We start from the raw sequence: 19202 nt of genomic DNA on the forward strand, positions 1-19202 counted from the left end.
CATTTCCAGTATTTATAATGTCTCCCTTATCACCCTGTGCAAGTTTTCAAAATCATTACACAATTAGAACTCAGATCAATTTTTCTCATTTGTATATTCAGGAACAAATATACAGTTTTTATCATGAAATTTATTATTTGAATGAAGTTTTAAAAATTTCCAAGCTACATTTCTAAATTATTCATTGTTAAATATCATCAAATTAATTTCATCTTCTCTGTATATCATCAGAAATCCTGCATGATAAGTACTTAAAACCATGTTTCTTGCTGTAAATATTAAAGAAGAAGCCAAGTATTTTATGATGCTTCATAATATAGCAAATGTGACTTCTCAAACAAGAAAATGCATTAAGCTTTAGAGTTGTATGTACAAAAAATGGGTGTGGGCCTCCTCTATAGCATAATCAAGGGGTGCCAGGTTTGATACCCGGTGGAAGTACACAAGTGATTTGGATCTCACTTTAAACTGTGGGTCCAGTCTCGATTAGCCTTTCTGTGCATAAAGTGGACTTAAAAACAAAACTCCACCAAAAAATGGGTTTACATGTAACATATGAAACTTCAAGTTACTTCATCAAGCCTACAATTTTCCACTTACCCAAGGTGGGTTTCCGTCACATCCAACACACGGAAATCTCAGATAGACACGACGACAAAAGGATCTGTAAGCTTCCTTGTTTAACCTAAGATCTGCATTTCCACAATGCTTATCTAAAACTTCTGAGCACCTGCTCATTAAAAATGTTTTAGCTGCAGAATCTCCCTCCATTAATAATTTCTCGACTGTTGGGTGTAGATCAGGTAATGGTATATGTGCTTCAGGTCCAGATATAGACTGCCTATCATGCTCTGTAATATGAAGTTATTATTCATTGTTTTGTGAACTGGTAAAATTTCCACTTCATGTAAAGGTGAAAATCAACTAGACTGATTATACAAAAATTCTTTCCTGTTGCAGAGCACTCGAAATGAGATAAAAATATCAAAAACTTATTACTTTGCTATTTTGCACCAGTATCATCAGGGAAAAGGAACAAGTAGGATGCTTTTAACCTATTTGTACTTAGTGTTTCTACCCTCCTTTTCCATGAAGAAGTCCGAGAGAAACCAACAGAGGTATAGAATTTCAACAGATTCTTACAGTTTGTTGTTTTCTTTACTATGGTCTTGTGCAACTGGTCTGAATATACTCTATCCAAAATATTATATTTTAGCAAAATATTAGAAGTACAACTAGTTTAAGCCAATTAAGCAATTCATATCACACTACAGCATATGATCTTAAAAGTGGATAAAACAACATTTTTTTTACAATACATAGGGTGATATTATTCCAATTTAAGTTTGGATGTTTCATTGCATTTGTTCTCATCCATCCTCATCGCTGCCTGATGAGGTAGAACATGACGAAAATAATTACAATACTACAGATATCCCTTACATGTTACCCAAGGCAAAATCCACTTCATCTTTCTCCTTGCAGTTTATCTGACAAATATTTAATATGAAGTAATTAAAAATTAATCTAAGAGAATTTCTTTATCACTTAGATATATCAACTAGTATTCACCACATTAGTTTCAAATATGGGTGATGCCTCTTCAATTAAGAAAATATATGAATATGTTACAAAAACATGATACTTTCTTTTCTATATTCTCTCAACATATGTAAACTACATCTACATAAAAAATGCAAATAATTGCCAAAGTAAGGATATTTATTTGACAGTAATTCAATATAAAATTACACTATATTGTTAAAAGTACAATGATTTTACATATTACATGAAACAAAGTGGTCCTCCACAATTTCCTACAGCATTTTATGCTATTACTTGAAAAGATCACCCTAAGCTCATAAAACAAATGATACAGTAACAAAAACTGCATTTCTTTGTACAAAAGAATCTCTCTCTCTTCACACCAAAATTACACTATAAAAATAATTTGACTAGAAGCACCTCAATTACAGATATACATGCTGATGCCATTCACTCCAACAGATGTTTCTGTTCTTGAGATTCCTTTTTAAGTCTCCACCTCATGAAGCGTATCTTCTGTGAGAGTCTCTTAGCAAACTTTGTCTGAAACCAATTTGAAAATACACTTGAATTACTTCAGCATGGCACGAAGTGACTTCATTTTGTTTTACTACATCCCTTATCTAAGTTCCCTAACCCAGTCTAGCAAAACTTCACAGAACAATTTATTTCTTCACTACAATGATAATGGAAAGCTAACATTAATGTTCACATTTTTCAACATTGAAATTGTAGAGGTTTGAAAAAACCTTAAATTATGAGTAGCACTGTTTGAGTTTGGGTCTTGCACAATAAAGTGAAATATTAAAAGAAACGTCACAAAGTAACTTTCTATCCTATTTGATTCTTAAAAAGATTTTCATAATTACACCAAAAAAGCAGTTGAATTTGCATTTACTAACATAAAACTGCAGCCTATATAATTTCTTGTTGTGTGTTGGTTCCTTTATCAAAGAAAAATGTTTTTTTTTTTTGTTTTTTTTATCAAAACAGCTTTTATTCTGCAGTCCACATTTAGATTCTCCCCCTTACAAAAGACACAGACTAACTAGTCCATTTGTGCATAAAGCAAAATTAACACTCCTCATAATAGATAAAAATGATGGATACATCAACATAACATTTTATGAAGCTTTTAAAAGATTACTGGGCATTTGCCAAACACTTCATTACGAGATTTTATTATGCCTTGAGAATTATGGTTGTTAAAGGTTCAGGAATTTTAAATAAATTCAATTCCGGTCCAGGAGAGAAAATCTGCAAGCATAAATGGGTTCTGGACCGTCGAGAACCTTTTTATATTTAAAGTATTCGGTCCAGGAACCTTTTTTCCGGATGAATTTAAATATAGTCCAGGAACTTTTTATCTGCCTGAATTTAAATTTGGGTCCAGGAACATTATTTTCCGGATCAATTTAAATACAGTCCAGGAACATTTTTTCAATGAAACAATGCAACTTCAACCAAATTTAAATTGTGCGAGCAAAAAAGTTCCGGTCCTACAGCGGAACCCAATAGAATTTATGGGTTCCTGGACCTCGAACAACCCTGTTGCGAATTAAAGTATATCTATCATCATGTAAGCAAAATTTTAATATGAATAGGCTTGATTGTATGCTTGCTACAAAAGCCTCTGATCATGGAAGCTATTTAGATCAGATCAATATACTGTGTCTATCAATGATACATTGTGTGCATAGTAGACTGAAATAATGTTCAAGCAGTTCATGACAACAAAGCTCCTCACTACAGTTTGGTCCAAAAAAATATCCCCACCCAAAGGTTTTATTGAAAACACACGAGAATGAAAACTAACCTAATTCTATTGAAAACAAGGTAGTATTTTTCTACACTATTTATCATCAATTTCTTCTTCTTCTATCCATTATATTTTTCAATTTTTGTGAAATTTGTCACAACATTTTGTGTTCTATAAGAGCCTGTGACCACAAGACAGGAGCCCGAGGTCGACTTCCAGGGTCATTAATCTTAGGTGGGAATTTTTCCGTCTATATCCATAAATAAGTCTATCTGGGACACACACTCACCCTTTCATAAATGGGGTGAAACCGCTAAGGGTAAAAGTCGCTCAACAGTGGTGCTATTATAGTCATAACATCTCCTACGTGCCTCATGGCACAGGGTACTGCACAACCAGGAGCAGCGCCAGGGGGGGGCACGAAGGGGTACTTGTGCACCCCTTAATTTTTTCCGTCCCCTCCTTAAGCACCCCCTATCTGATATGTTATAGAACTTAGTGTATAATAAGATGTTTCAATCCAATTATAAAATAACAATACTGTGTCCTTGTTTTCAATAGAATTAGGTTAGTTTTCATTCTCATGTGCTTTCAATAAAACCATTGGGAGGGGATATTTTCTTGGACCAAACTGTGTCAAAACACCCTATAACTAGTACAAACAATGGGTCTTGCACTCACCCACGGACGATGGCCTTCTTCTCCAATTGACGGGTATCTCATGTAAAATCTCTTGCAAAAATTTAGATAAGCACGTTTATCCTTCAATACTTTATCGCCACCAACACTGAAGATTGTTGACACGCAAGAGTCAACGACTGTTCTCATTACTTGGGGATTTCCTTGCTGGAGCTCTCTCTCAATGTACGGACTGAAAACTGGTAACGGGATATGTGGGTTGATGGTATGCATGAAGCCTGCAGGCTCTGAAAATAGCAGGTGATGCCTGAATTATCACAACAGTTCTATGATCTCTGGCCACAAGAGTTAATGTAATGTACAGATATGTGGATTAAGTGAAACCTGGGTGGCTAATACATGTTTCATAACATGCAAAGCAAGTCATCTGTATAATCAGACGACTTTACAATGTTCATCAATTTCCAGGAGTAGTTGGGGTAAGATGGAAGTTTGATGACATACGTGCATGAACAACATGTATACACTTGTAAGCGAGTGTGGAACTGCACCCACAACTATATCTCAGATGTCAATGAAAGAAAGAAACAGAAAATAAACAATGGTAGCCAATGCAGTGGTGAGGCAGCAACTTCACTAAGTTTTATTATAAAAATGAACTTTTTAGGAGCATGTATTTAATTTTGCATGAATAAAAAAGCTGAGCATCTGCTCATCCATTCAGTACCAGCTCAAGTGCTAGGCATGTGCTCACACTTTGATGCAAACAAAAAGAGCATGTTGATGGGGTATCAGGAAATTCTCAGGGATTATATGAACTGCGGAAACAACTCAAAATCATAAGAACTCATGTCAGGCCTCCCAATGCCACCTATGCAACAAGGTGGTCTGCTTTTTGAATATACAGTAGAGCGTCGATTATCCGAAGTAATTGGGGGACATGGGAGTTCGGAAAACTGGTTTGTTCGGATAATCGAACTGTACATGTTTATTTGCCAAAAAGAAGTACTGTACAGTAAATTTATTCATAAAAACAGGCATCTCTTTAAGTATGTATTACAAAGTAACGTACAAAGGCAACTTTAGTAGGAATATATAGTATGTGGTACAGTTTATTAAACAAAAATATGTACATATTACATACGCATTTTGCATGAACAATACACACAGTACACAAAATTAACGTTTAAAAAAATCCTTTATTTTGGTCTGTCTAAGCAAGCCTACACGCTTACGAGCAGCTAAGTCACGTACTTTTTTCATTACAGATATCTGAAAGTGAGCGAGTACACAGTTCGGTTAAGCGGTCGTTCGGTTGACCGACGTTCGGATAATCGACGCTCTACTGTATATGTACATATCTTCCCCATTCTGCATCATTGCCAAAGGTTTTGCGTAAGTCTCAATCGCATTCCGGTGCATTTTTGTTACAGGATACCTGAACTGTGATCCACAATCACTGTTCTATCTTTGCAAACAAGAGTTAGGGCTGTGCACAACACCCTGTTTACTTCAACACCGATCACACACACCAGCATTTGCTACACTGACCACCTTTCGTACTCCATGATCAACATGGGGTCCAACTGACGCCGCTCACTACCTGATATTGCAAACTCGGTGTTATCACCTCTTCCCCACAAGTGTTGCCACTTGTACATTTACAACCCACATCTCTCTCTCTATATATATATATACATGCACATGCCTTTGTAGATGTTTTATATATGATAAGTCCCTAGATCGGAAACTATGTGAGGGCACTATTCATAAAAAACTGGAGCACCTTTCACTGTTATTACAATGACCTGATATGGATGATCCATGTGCCATTCCTAATGTGCAACTGTAAAGCAGATTGAAATGGGGACATACAACTGCAGCAAAGCACAAAGTCAGCAATATGGAAAATGCCAAAGACAAGGAGAACTATCAATTCAAATGCAGTTAAAAGAGTCCAACTTACAAAAGTGCCAATTAAATTTTATTCTATTCTGAAATCCCAAGTTCTCAACTGCAAATATCTTCACTGAAGAACTAAAGAATAAATGTTTCACCTGAAAGATGGGTTTGATTACAGCAAGTTTTGAAGGTATATTCTGCTCTTAGAAGCCAACCGAGACTTCACATGCAGTCTCATGGCTTTGCCTAGCACTGGACAGCAAACAGAAAATTTTCTCGTAACATTAAGGTTTACAAGTAATGGCCTACTCTTCACAACTTACATCATTATTCACAAGAAAGGTTTCTGGGGGTACAACATCAGTTGCTCTCATAATTTTATCCCGAGTTGCCTGTGTATCAACTTGTACAAGTCAAACTCCAGAAACAGTGTTGTCCAAAATGTTGAGAAAGAAGCTAATGCAAGTTCAATAATTAAACAAAAAAACTTTATTGAGCTTCAACACTCAGTCATGCTAAAATATATATAAAAAAAACAAGTTCTTGCAGCTTAAGTGGTTTTCAGTTTACTGAATGCATTATATTGTTATATATAATTTAAACTTCTTTATTCAAGATTACTGGTACATACATATAAAAATTATAGTGTATGAATAGGCAGTGTCAATAACATTCACTTAGACACATGTAATTTAAATGAAAAAAATACTGGTTTAAACTTTTAACATCAATTGTGATGTTTGACTTTCATTCTCTTTATTGCACCGAGACAAGTTACTGCAGAAATACAATGCACCCATCTGTAAATATCTTGCATTCTGAAACACTCACACAGTCAATGCATTTCATGTGGTCCTCATGAATTTTATGAAAGTTAGTTCTTGCACAAAAGTATGCCATAAGAAATAAGTTACTGATAATTATGTTCATACCATAGCAGACTTGAACTGCACAGGTTTACATACTCCAATTATAATGTTATGAAAACAAGACACAAACCTGGTGATTTCACCTAGAACTATCCAAAATTCACAAAGTAATACTTTTCATAAGATTACAGTAATTCCGTTCCCACTCAATAAAACGTGCTTATATTTTCCAAAGATTTCAAATCCAAGATACAATAACATGTTGTATTAATTATGGCTGAGCAGCACAAAATTTTTGAAAATCTCCAGACCTGTGAAAACATAGTAAAATGACACTGAACAGTCAAAATAGGTGAACTTGACACTTCCTTTACGTTGTAAGACTTGCAGTTTTAGGCCATGAAAGATAAAGTACAGAGGCAAAGGGCAGCTAAAAGCTGAAGCAAATGCTGTCTGCCTTGGATAAAATTCAGTCCCCCTTTATACTGGTAACATGTTTCAGTTTTGGTTCATTTTTTTCACTTTCTGTCTTGTATTGCGTATCTTCTTTGAAAGACGCTTTGCAAATGATGCCTGAAAACAGTAACAAAATGTCTAAGAAACTGCACAAATTTCCCTTGAAATTAAAAAAATGTACGAGTTCACATAAAGCACGATTTTTCTGCATACACACTACAAAGTAATTTCAACAAATTATCACTATCTGATGAGTCTGTTACATTTTTTTAAGTTTCAGTCTTGTTGTTCGGATCTTCTGAGAGAGCCGTTTGGCAAACCTTGCCTGAAAACAACAATAAAATAATTTCAAACTCTTGATACCATTTAAACATTCATGTCAAGTATGCATGTATGTACATGTATGTGTGTGGTATTCAAGTTGCCTTTCTTTCAATTGCAATCTAATTCTTATTTCCAAAGGGTGCATTCATATGGGACTATTCTTAAGGAGAACAGACGGAAAAGTCACATACTGCATTATGGCAATTCAACACTCATTTTCCTGTCCTTTCAAAAAACTGCTATGATGTTTGAAAATCTGAAAAATTGCATATTCATAGAATTAATTCTAGAGTATTCACGTAATATTCATGTGGTTTGCTTTTGCTGTTGTCTAGAAATTATCAATAGTTTTATAGACTTACATAGGCACGAAACAATTGTGAATATCTAGGCAACAGCGAAAGCAAACCACATAAATATTTACGTGAATGTTCTAACATATGTAATTTTTCAGATTTTTGAAAACCATAACAGTTTGTTTTTTTAAAGGAGAGGAAATTTGAAAACAGCTGCCCTGGTGTCAGCCAAAGGTCCCGCCGAGCCTTAAGCAGTACATAGTCTGCAACAAAGCAGTGTAGGTTTCTACTTTGGTTAAGTGGGTGTTGGCTATGCCAGAAAGTTTACTTTCTTTATTCTTTTAATGTTGTTGATATTGGATTCCTTGGCTCCATTAGGTTTACCTACAAATTAAAACACCTTCTATTTTCATTCTTAAATGACTCTATACATTTCCCTTCTTTATTATGTTGTTTAACCCTTGGTTTGCCATCAAACTCATGATCACTTGTTATCACTTGAGGACTCAATAAAGTACATCATCATTCATCAAACATATTAATAGCATTTTTAGATGTGCTGCAGTCCATGTGGAAAGTTCAATTTTTTTAAAGTCACTGTGCAGGACAGATCAAACATTCCATTATGAATGGAATAAGCATTAATCTCTTACATTAATTGCATGCAATTATAAAAATAACTTCTTTTTAACAGCTATAAGATACTAGAAATATAAATTTGTTCTTGATTTTTCCATTATTTTTCATATGGGCATTTCTTCTCTGCTGTTATTTACTTCAAACATGGCAAAAACTAGAACACACAACAACACTACTGACAAGCCAAGACATGCAAATTTCTATGTCGATTTTACCTTTGGAATTGTATGATGTAATATAAATTCAAATGATTGAGTGAAAACGAACTACAATTTTCTGTAACAGGACATCTTTTTAAACACTCCTAACTTATTACAAAACCAATTTTACTGTTTTAAGAAAACTGAGCTTTCACACTCACCCAGGGAGGATGTCCCGGCTCTGCTATCGATGGATATCGCATGTAAAATCTCTTGCAAAAATCTAAATAGGCATATCTATTTTTCAACAATTTATCTCCACCAACGCTGAAGATTGTCTTTACGCAAGCATCAATAACTGACCGTGATATCTGCAGGAAACTTCCTTGCTGAAGTTGTTTCTCTAAGAATGGTTCCAATACAGGTAATGGTATAAGAGGATTGCCATAATAAGCGTAGTCACCATGTTCTGAAAATAACATGCAATTTCCGAATTATCATGATGTGATAGTTTTTGTTATGCAAAATTCATATCACTCTCAAAAAAGTGAAACCAATTCTACTATACAGTCAAAAAAGTCAATAATTAATGAGGTTTACCACTGCAATAATGAGACTGGTCATTTAATTGAAGTAGGCAACATTCCAAAATATTCACACATATTTAAAAAAATTGGATCCACAAATCCGAATTTCTCTTATTGTTATGCCAAAATCCATACTTGCAATCATACCAGGTGTGCCGGTTAATAATTCTTAATTTCGTTGTTGGATGGTGCTGGAAGCAAGGGTTGGTGCACAGTCTCAACTGTTACATCAGTGTATTGCCAGGACAGTACCTGTCAAAATGCCGTGGATGTGCAACCGAGTGTGAGTGATCATGATATTGGGTTTGTGTGGCAAACATGTTGACTTTCAAACCAAATAAGGAGCATGTTCAGTCAAAAGAAAAATGCGAGTGAAAGCCATTGTGTCCTTGTGGAAACGTACGGTGACAATGTCCTAATGCAAGACAAGTGTGTGCGTTGGTTTCAACGATTCAAAAGTGGTGATTTCGACTTGAAAGACTAAGATCGCCCGGGCCAGCCAAAAAAATTCCGAGATGCCGAATTGCAAGCACTGTTGGACGAATATGATATGCAAACACAACAACAACTGGCAGAGAAGTTAAATGTTGGTCGCCAAACAATATCTGATCGTCTTCATGCCATGGGAAAGATACAGAAGGCAGGAAAATGGGTCCCACATCATCTGAACGACAGACAAATGGAAAAGCGAAAAATGGTGTGTGAAGTGTTGCTTTCTGGGCATGAAAGAAATTCTTTCTTGCATCGGATAGTGACTGGGGACGAAAAATGGATCTACTTCGAGAACCCAAAATGCAAAAAATCATGGGTTGACCCAGGACAACTTTCAACATCGACCGCAAAACCGAATCACTCCGGAAGGAAGACAATGCTGTGCATTTGGTGGGATCAGAAGGGTGTGCGTGGTGTACCATGAGCTTCTGAAACCAGGTGAAACAGTGAATGCCCTTCGCTACCGTCAACAACTTATGAATTTGAACCATGCATTGATCGAAAAGTGCATAGATTGAGTGACAAGACATGGAAAAATGATTTTGCAGCATGACAACGCATCATCACACACAGCAAAAGGCGTCAGACACACCATTTCTGCACTTGGCTGGGAATTCTTGCCCCACCTGCCATACTCACCAGCCTTAGCCCCAATGGACTACCACTCGTTTTCATCGATGTCTCGTTCACTTTCCCAGCAACACTTCAAGAATTACGAAGATGTCTTGTTCACTTTCCCAGCAACACTTCAAGAATTACGAAGATATTGAACAATGGCTTCCTGACTGGATCACCTCAAAACGATTTTTCTGGAAGGGCATCCACAATTTGACGGGACATATGGGCACAATGTATAGCTAGCGATGGTGAATACTTTGAATAAAGCATTTGTTACCTTTCTCCCCAGATACACTTGTTTTCTTTCGGATCAATTAAGAATTATTAAGTGGCACACCTGGTAAGTCAGAAAATAAAATTCATGTGTGTTTAATTTGCATGTTTCCTTTGAATTTTTCAGAGTAAAATAACAATTGTGTAATGAAGGCATAAATGCACAAAATAATTACTAGAGTTAATACAGGGCTACTACAAAGAAGAACTTGTGAATTTCATTTACATGCTGCAAACAGAGCATAAACCAGATTGTCATAAATGTCCATGACAGTAACTATGTGGGATGAGATGGATTACTGTCTCAATGTGTGCCGTGCACATCAAGCACTTGTAGCTTCACAACTTTCTGAATTAAATATTGATTAACTTCTTTCATATCTTTCTGTATCAAACTGACTACACGAGATGTTCAAATAGTCCCTCGGCTGCTCGAGGTTCTCCACCACCACTAATGATACATCTGCATACTCCTACACTTCCTCATATGTTCCATAATCAGTCAACCTGTTGTTGAGAGCATTAAAAGCACTATTTTAAGTCCACCTAATGCTCAAATGGGCTAATTGGGATTGGACCTACAGGTTACAGTGGGATCCAAACCATTGTGCAATGTGCACCCTCTGGGAATCAAATCTGGGGCCCCTTGATAAGAAAAGCAACCACATTACCACTACATCAGGAAGGCCTGCGGTGTGGTTATCAGAAGTGGCCAACAACTGTTAAACTTAAAATAGTAATATTCACTTACACTACATTAGTGGTGGCTCAATCGGTAACGTGTCTGACTACCATGCTTAAGGTCCCGGGTTCGATCCCTGGCCAGTTCAAATCCGGGAACTTTTCTAACGTTGGAAGCGGCCCCGGGCGCCCACCCAGCATCGAATAACATGGGTACCTGGTGGAAACCCTGGGGGGTAAAGGCGGTCAGGGGCATGATGCTGATCACATCACCCCACTCACGACCGGATCAAGAAAGTGTGGGACGTTACCCCCACACCCCCTATATGCCTTCATGGCGTGGTGCTAAGCAAAGGGGAGCACTTTACCTTTTTTTTTTTTTTTACACGTCTGTTTCAGAAGAAATTACGATACCTCTGAGAGTAAGGCTGACAATAAAAATTTAATATGAACACATCTACTGCAGGGGAACTTTCTGATTGTGTACTGTATATTAATTGTATCAGAGCTCATGAATAAAGGTTACGATAAAGATTTAAAATTTTCAAAACAAATTAAGAACTTCAATATTTTATTTTCCAGCTTTAAGAAGCTGTGTTCTCTTGTTGCAAGGTAAAATTATTAAATCACATACTGTAATATGTCTCTCTTGAAATAGTATTTTTGTAGAGTTATTTTGCTCAAACTAAAACAAAAAATGGTCTCAAAACGTTGCTGCATGTAAGACAATAACTTAACAGAGTACAGTTAATGTTTACCATTATTCTGCAAACTTGAGAAATATCAATTTCACAGATCAATGAGAGTAGGTGGTTCTCTTCACATTAATTTTTATTCAGTTATATACAATCCTCACTGGTACCATATAATTAAAGAAGACATTTAAAGCCAGGGGTGCCCATCCCCCCCCAAAGTTGTTCATCAAAATACCCCCAAAATTAAATTTTCGAAATTCGTAAGCTTTACACAAGAGGCGCCAACTAGAAATAAATTTGGGGGGAGGGGGGCAAGGTTGGCATAAACAATACTTTATATATGTAAATATACATAATATTTGTCTCTTTCGGTGAATTTGTTTGGGGGGGCAGAAAGTGCCTTTTTGTGTGAAGATATGGTAGCTAAAATATAAAATGTTGTCCCCCCCAAAAATTTCCATGATGCAAATGCATCATGAATCCCCCCTGTGGGCACCCCTGTTTAGAGCATGAAATATTTACATTCATAAAGAATTGATTGTAGTTCTCTATTTCTATTAAGTGATAACACAAGTGTATTAAAATGTGGCAGAATTTAGTGTGTTGCTTGATTTTGTCACTTTTCAATTCACTTTTAACAAGAAAGTCACTACAACTTTCAAAGCATGTGTTCAGCTTCTTTTCATCAAGTGGAAAAACAATTTCATGAAGTACACATTTGAGTCTTAATAAGAGTAAGTTCCAGTGTGTTGTTAATAGTCTCAATGCATTTGTTACGCTTACTGTGGATGAGCAAATCTTAAAAAGGAAGAAAGTTTTATGAATCCTTGCATAAGTTCAGAGCACCAACATCACACTGGGGCATGATGAATCTGGATCTTTCTTTATGACGCATTTTTCTGATCTTCTGGGAGAGACGCTTTGCAAAAAGGGCCTGAAATGTAAAAACATCTCCTCACAGGCTTCAAGAAATAAAGAGTACAAAGAAAGAGCATATTAAAAACACTTAATTTTTCAATGAGTGAAAGGACTATTACTTCATTTCCAGATAGTGTCTATATTAAATTTAAGTTGAAAGTTTAATTTAATTGCCAGCTAAATCAACGACCTGAATAAAAACGAAGCTTAGAAAAGTGCTGTAGCAGGACACTAATAGCAAGAATTATAACACAACACACATTTCCTTTTTACAGTAAAAACAAACAAGTTCATATTTTTATCTCTAAAGATAAGAATATCATAACATCAGCATGGGAAATAAACTTCACTTCCATTTAAATGACAGTATCAATGATAAAGAGCTTTTATAGCGGTGTTGGAACATATCGTAACTACCACATCAGATTGTTCTACCAATATTCCAATAAACATGTGGCATAAAATAATCATCATTACACTTAACATCCAACAAGGAGTTCTAAACTAATGTAAACTTAAGACTCCCATGATTAGGCTCGCCAGACGTCCTGCTTTTCAGATGTCTGTAAATGTACTGCATAGAAAATGCATCCACACACAACAATCATCATATCAGTTGGGGTGCGTTAAGTATTCAAACAACAAGATCACTTTCCTGACTGAGTCATTGTAGAGGTGTTCAGGATCCAGAAAAGTCGGTACTGGGATCGGTATAAGAAAAAAAAAAATCCCATCCAACTTCAGGAAGTGGTTTCCAGACTTTTCGGAATCCCAACCAGTCTGAAACTACTAAATGGTCATTTTTAAAAGTGGTTAATTCTTGATGTTTTCCGCATTGTAAGTGTCTTTGACACTTCTCGTAAATTTGTTAGTTTTTATTTCAGCAAAAAAATGACATGTAAAATTCGTGATTTCCACAGCATCAGGAAATTTTTAACATTTCCCATCCCGAACGTCGGGATTTAAAAAAAAAAAAATTTCGTGCACACCCCGACCAAAAAAAAAAAGTTCTGTCGTGCACACCCCTAGTACAGCACCTTGAATAGGTAGTGTGGAAAATGACCATAAAAACTGGTTCCCGAGGTGGATGACAACATAAATGGCAGTGCTATCAGTATCGCAACTTTTTTCTTTTGAAAGTAATACAGCTTAGTTAGTTTTTCAAATATATTGTGTAGATTTGTTTGTCTTAAGAACACAAGAAGAAACATCACAATGTGTTTCCGGATGTCAGGTGTTGGATTGTGTACTAGAGTTTATTTTTCTATGTTATTAGAATATAAATAGTATCCTGAGAGAGAGATTTCATACCGAGACGACCAACCACAAGTGTTGCTTGGAAGCAAGCAGTTGGTAATTAATGCTGCCTTTCTAACCGTAGGGACACAAGCTCTGACTGCATCATTTCCTCAAGATGATATTAGACCAAAACGGCACGAACAAATGATACGGGGATTTCACACCAAAGCAACACGGGTCCTTCGGTCCAAGGCAGATTTCAGACCGAAGCAACATGTCCAATCAAGAGCAATGTTTCTCACCGTAGCAGCATGACGGCCAGCACAGGCCAGCGTTCTGTTGGTGAAATCTTCAAGCGACAAATGTCGCATGCCGCTTCTCCCTAAAGCAAGACCTCATCGTATCGCACATGCACAAACAACAAACCATGGCAACACATTGCAAGCTATTGAGGAAATGTCCCAATTTGAGCGACATGCAGGCAACAAAGCGACACGTGCAGCTCATCTTATCGCCTAAATCTGTTGTAGTAACATGCAGCTTATTGTGTCACCTAGATCTGTTGTTTGCACAATTAGCAGCAAACGCTTGCTAATAGACTGAAGGCACAATGTCGCTTGTCACTTCGTTGAGAACTCCCCCTGTAGCAGTCTGAGTACCCTTCCTTTAAGGAGGTAACAAGCAGCAAGTGAATATGACACATGAATGTGTGCTGGACCCCCATGCGCAATGAATGCTATTTTAGTCTGGAAATGTCTGTGTCACTAGTCACATCAGTGTGAGCAACCCATGTTCCATTTGTCTGAAAGCTTCCTTACACTCATGTCGATGGCACTAAGGGAGTTTAGTGGGTTTTCCTTTGTCTTTTCATGGAATCATCAGTTATCATCATCGACGTGATTAGTTTCAAGCGGAAGAAAAGCAACAGTAAATATAAAAAATACAAATGCTTCAGTGTGTATTTCTTTAAAAGAAATGATGATTGTTGTTGTTAATAATAATAATAATAATAATAATAATAATAATAATAACAACACCTAATACACATACACAAAAAATTTTGAGTTACCAAGGTCATTCCACACATATATTTTCTCCCGTATTATTAATGAAAGTCACGACAACAGGATGTGGTCGACTGTCTAGAATGTCCGTTAGTATCTCCACATCCACTGTACCAAATATCACAGCAATTATCACATTCATAGAAATGCTTCATGTAAAAGAATGAGACGGTGCAACGAAAACATCATTTACTTCCATTATAAGCAGACTAATACCACGTAGCGGTCCTGACACCAGCACCTCTAGCGATTCATAAGGCAGAGGAAAAGCCAGAAAGCGCAGAACCTTGCAGTTTTCCACACTACCAAGTCAAGGTGCTGTACCCCTAGCCATTAGTATGTGTTATTCTAACTCGTTGCTTCGCAATCTTAGACTTCTGAAACAAGTTATCTGAACAGTTCCTTTTCGAGTGATTGATATTGTCTATTTTAATTTGCTTTTCTGCCACTTTGGATAATCGCAAAGATGAGGATGAGCGATGATATGATGAAGGGACACTCACAAAGAACACCCCCCCCCCTAGGCCTCCCCGATGGCGCAGTGGTAGCGTCGTCGCCTTGTAATGAAGGGGTTCCGGGTTCGATTCCCGGTGGAGGCACATAGTGGTTCGGATTCCACTTTAAACTATAGGTCCAGTCCCGATTAGCCTTACTGTGCATAAAGTGGACTTAAAACAACAAATCAATCCAATCAATCAACAAAGAACACCCATGCCCAGGCTGGGATTCGAACCCAACCTCTGTCATTGTGGTGCAGTGTGCTAACCACTCTGCTACAGAGGTCAGCCAGTTCATTTTCGAGTCATACATACGTGATACAGAAACTCGTACTGAGAATTTTGATTATTAAGTCATATTTACTTTTATGAAATAACGAAACAAAAGTGTAAATTTTAAAGGATGGAAGAAACGAATATGAGGTTAAGTGTAAGGTGGCTGTCAATTTCCCCTGCTGTTGAAAGAGTGCTAGAAATGTTCATGGTATTAAAATCATATTTCTTAACCCAATCTAAACTAAGTAAAATTTAAATTCAGTTTTTGGAAATAAGTTAAAGCGAATCCTATTTGCTACATTTGCATTCACTTGTGGGGATATTGCATTCTAATATCCAAGAATTGGAAAAAAGAGTAAAATTCTTAGTTATGGTTGTCAAGTGTAAAATAATAGATTAGGAGATTGCTTTCGTTGCTTAAAGGTAAGAGAAAATTATTGAAAAAATCATCAGAATTATCTGTGAGCAAGCTGTTGGTAGTTTTTTTTTTTTTTTTTATGTTGATTAAATTATGAGTGATGGCAAATGTGTTGCCATTGCCTTGCAGTGACCTCCTTTTTATGACTTTGTCCTCCTTTTTCACAATGCTCTGTCCTCTGAATGTGTGTGTCTGTTCACCCTACCCACGATTGCAACAATTAACTATGCAAAAGTTACAACAGCACTAACCAAAAATATTGCATAATTCCCATGATACATGTATAAATGTTCACACACCAAAAGATCGATTTTTTTATTTCAATCAATTTCTTTTAGCATTACCAGATATTCTTCTTATAACACACACAAACACGAACATGAATACATGCATACTTTTGTAATAACCTGTGTAATAATACACTTTTAATGCTCTGTTATGGTTTAAAATGTACAAAGTAATTTGTTTTGTGTTTTCTATTATAATACTATGGGTATCACACCATAGAAATAAACTTCTCATGGTCTTATTGAAAATATCACATGAAACTATTTAGTGTTAGAAAAATTTCCAAAAACAAATCAAATATTCAATGATACCAGTTAAAATTATAAACCTCAATTTATTTGATGCTGCAATATGATGGACATTATAACTACCTCAAATTGACCCCTCATATCCACTTTCAGTGCCGGTTCATTTTTATGACTATATTATTAAGAGAGAAGTAACAATTCTAAATTTCTATTTCCACTGAGCTTTCAAAATATTACAACCACTACCTTGTGTAAGCTCACATTTTGTTAATAGCACACATTATATCAAATTAAAAGAACACTTACCCATGGCTTAGCCAATGTTGGGTCTCCTATGGATGGGTACTTAAGATACAAGTTCAGGCAAAAACTGCGGTAGGCTGTTTTATCTCGGAAATTATCACCCACAGTGTAGAGAATGGTTCTTGCACATTCATCTACAACGTAACCCATTATCTCTTTAGCATTACCTTCCACTAACCTTTTTTCAACGTCTGGGGAAAACAGGGGGATTGGAATGGGGTTGAAAATCCACTGCTTCTCAAGTTCTGCAAAAATGAATCATTTGCTTTTGTGTGGCATATCTTAAATTGGATTACATGATACTATAGGCCATTAAAAACATTTTTGTTCAAATATGAAAAGTATTAACGAAAATATCTATAAACGAGGCACAAACATCAAAATACGGAAAAGGAAGTGAAGATATGAAGATTAAAAATAATATTGTGCAGCTAAAAATGAACAGCTAAAGAAAAGGCTAATGCAATGAGACAATTACATGCTTATTCTGTGCACCTGAACTTATTATATCTTCAAGACTTAAACACACTCTTTGAAAAACAGACAGAATGGAGCTCTTGGAAAAATTGATGAACAGCAGAACAAGAGATGGCAAACTGAATACATGAAACATGTAGTTAGAGTGGATCATTAATGAAGATAAACAAACTTCCCAATTTGGAAGTTCAAACATCCCTACAAGTGGACAAAATTCATTCTGAAAACTACGGTGGTTCCATGACAAGTCAAGTTTGTTTCCAAGCCTAGTCATTACGGAGTAGGAATGTGCCTTGCTTGGAATTAAACCTGGGAATGTTTGATCACACAGCTAACAAGGCCTAGATTGCATATTTACAATATCATTTTCACTTTCACTTTAAGTATACTTCTTATCTATCATCCGTAATTATGTTTTGCAACTTATCTGCATATTATTTCTTTTTGTTAACAATTTATAATGTAAGAAAACTTTTACAAATTGGCAAAGTTAAATTTACATACATACTACCGAGTATATAACAAATAATGCCTATGTATTTTCTCATGTAGTGTGACAAATACACTAGACTTTCGCTAATCCGGCCCTCAATAGTCCGCCCTCTCAGTAGTCCGGCCCACATCCGGCCTGTAGTCACTCAAGCAGAAATGACGCGCACAACAATGAATTATCGTGTCCAACAATGTTGTTAGTTTAAAATGTTGAACAATGCTATACATACATACAGTACTTGAAATTGTGACTTTCTTACAGTAAAGTTCAGTACATACTATGGATTCTAAAAGGAAACACGTTACGCTTGGCCTCAAGCAGAAACTCGAAATTTTAGATAAGCTGAACCGAGGTTCTTCGCCTGTATAGTCCCTATGTGTTTAAACTACATAGTAGTACGTAATTTCCGACCCTCTCAATAATCCGGCACTACCGCGAATCCGGCACCCATATGTGCAAGGAATGGCCGGATTAGCGAGTGTCTAGTGTAATTATCAGTTAGAAATTTTATACCCCTTTGGCCTCATTAGCTACTAGAAGAAAAACTTGAAATACCGTATCACGATATATATAGACGATACATATAAATGCTAAAATTAAAACACACAACTAAGAGCAACTTACACTTTTATTAATACTTTACACACACAGGACAATCAATTATGAAAATGTTGCCATAGCAAAAAATCTCACACACACAATCATCACAGCCAGTTTCTAGAGATGTTTTACATAATCACATTTTCATATAATGAAACATTTGAAATCTAACTACTACGTAAATAAAAGATCGCCAGAGTATTCACATTTCAGAAATTCAATAACTTTACGCAGATGGGAGTTCAAATTGCTTTTCTTGCGTAAAGGGATACAAAAAAACCTTAGTAACACTTTACCAGCTTGCCCAAAAAAATACAAATGCACATGCCACTATCAAATCAAAAAGTTACTACTAGTCAACTAATAAAACATTATGTGCAACATTTGCTCTTCAACTCATTAATAAATATATCACTGATGATTCCAGAATGCTTCAAGGAGAAACAAAAGTTTCTCAACTGGCAGT

At 36.1% G+C, this 19202-nt stretch overlaps 1 protein-coding gene across 13 annotated transcripts in view; it reads right to left on the reverse strand.

Annotated features, from left to right (window-relative positions):
• LOC145986776 (uncharacterized) overlaps positions 1–19202 on the reverse strand; it is a 145375-nt gene that overhangs the window by 55656 nt on the left and 70517 nt on the right. Inside the window, exons 5-7 of one of the 13 annotated variants that reach the window (XM_083121184.1) lie at positions 3986–4230; positions 1966–2088; positions 836–851 (exon numbers count right to left, since the gene is read on the reverse strand). The exons of 5 other annotated variants lie outside the window; for them this stretch is intronic. In XM_083121184.1, coding sequence (XP_082977310.1) covers positions 1996–2088; positions 3986–4230 — 338 coding nt within the window. In that variant the 3' untranslated portion in view covers positions 836–851; positions 1966–1995. 7 more of the 13 variants (XM_083121183.1, XM_083121182.1, XM_083121186.1 and 4 more) reach the window with 7 other exon arrangements.

The sequence above is a fragment of the Lepisma saccharinum genome, chromosome 4, assembly GCF_977018435.1.
Source record: "Lepisma saccharinum chromosome 4, izLepSacc3.1, whole genome shotgun sequence".
NCBI lineage: Eukaryota > Metazoa > Arthropoda > Insecta > Zygentoma > Lepismatidae > Lepisma > Lepisma saccharinum.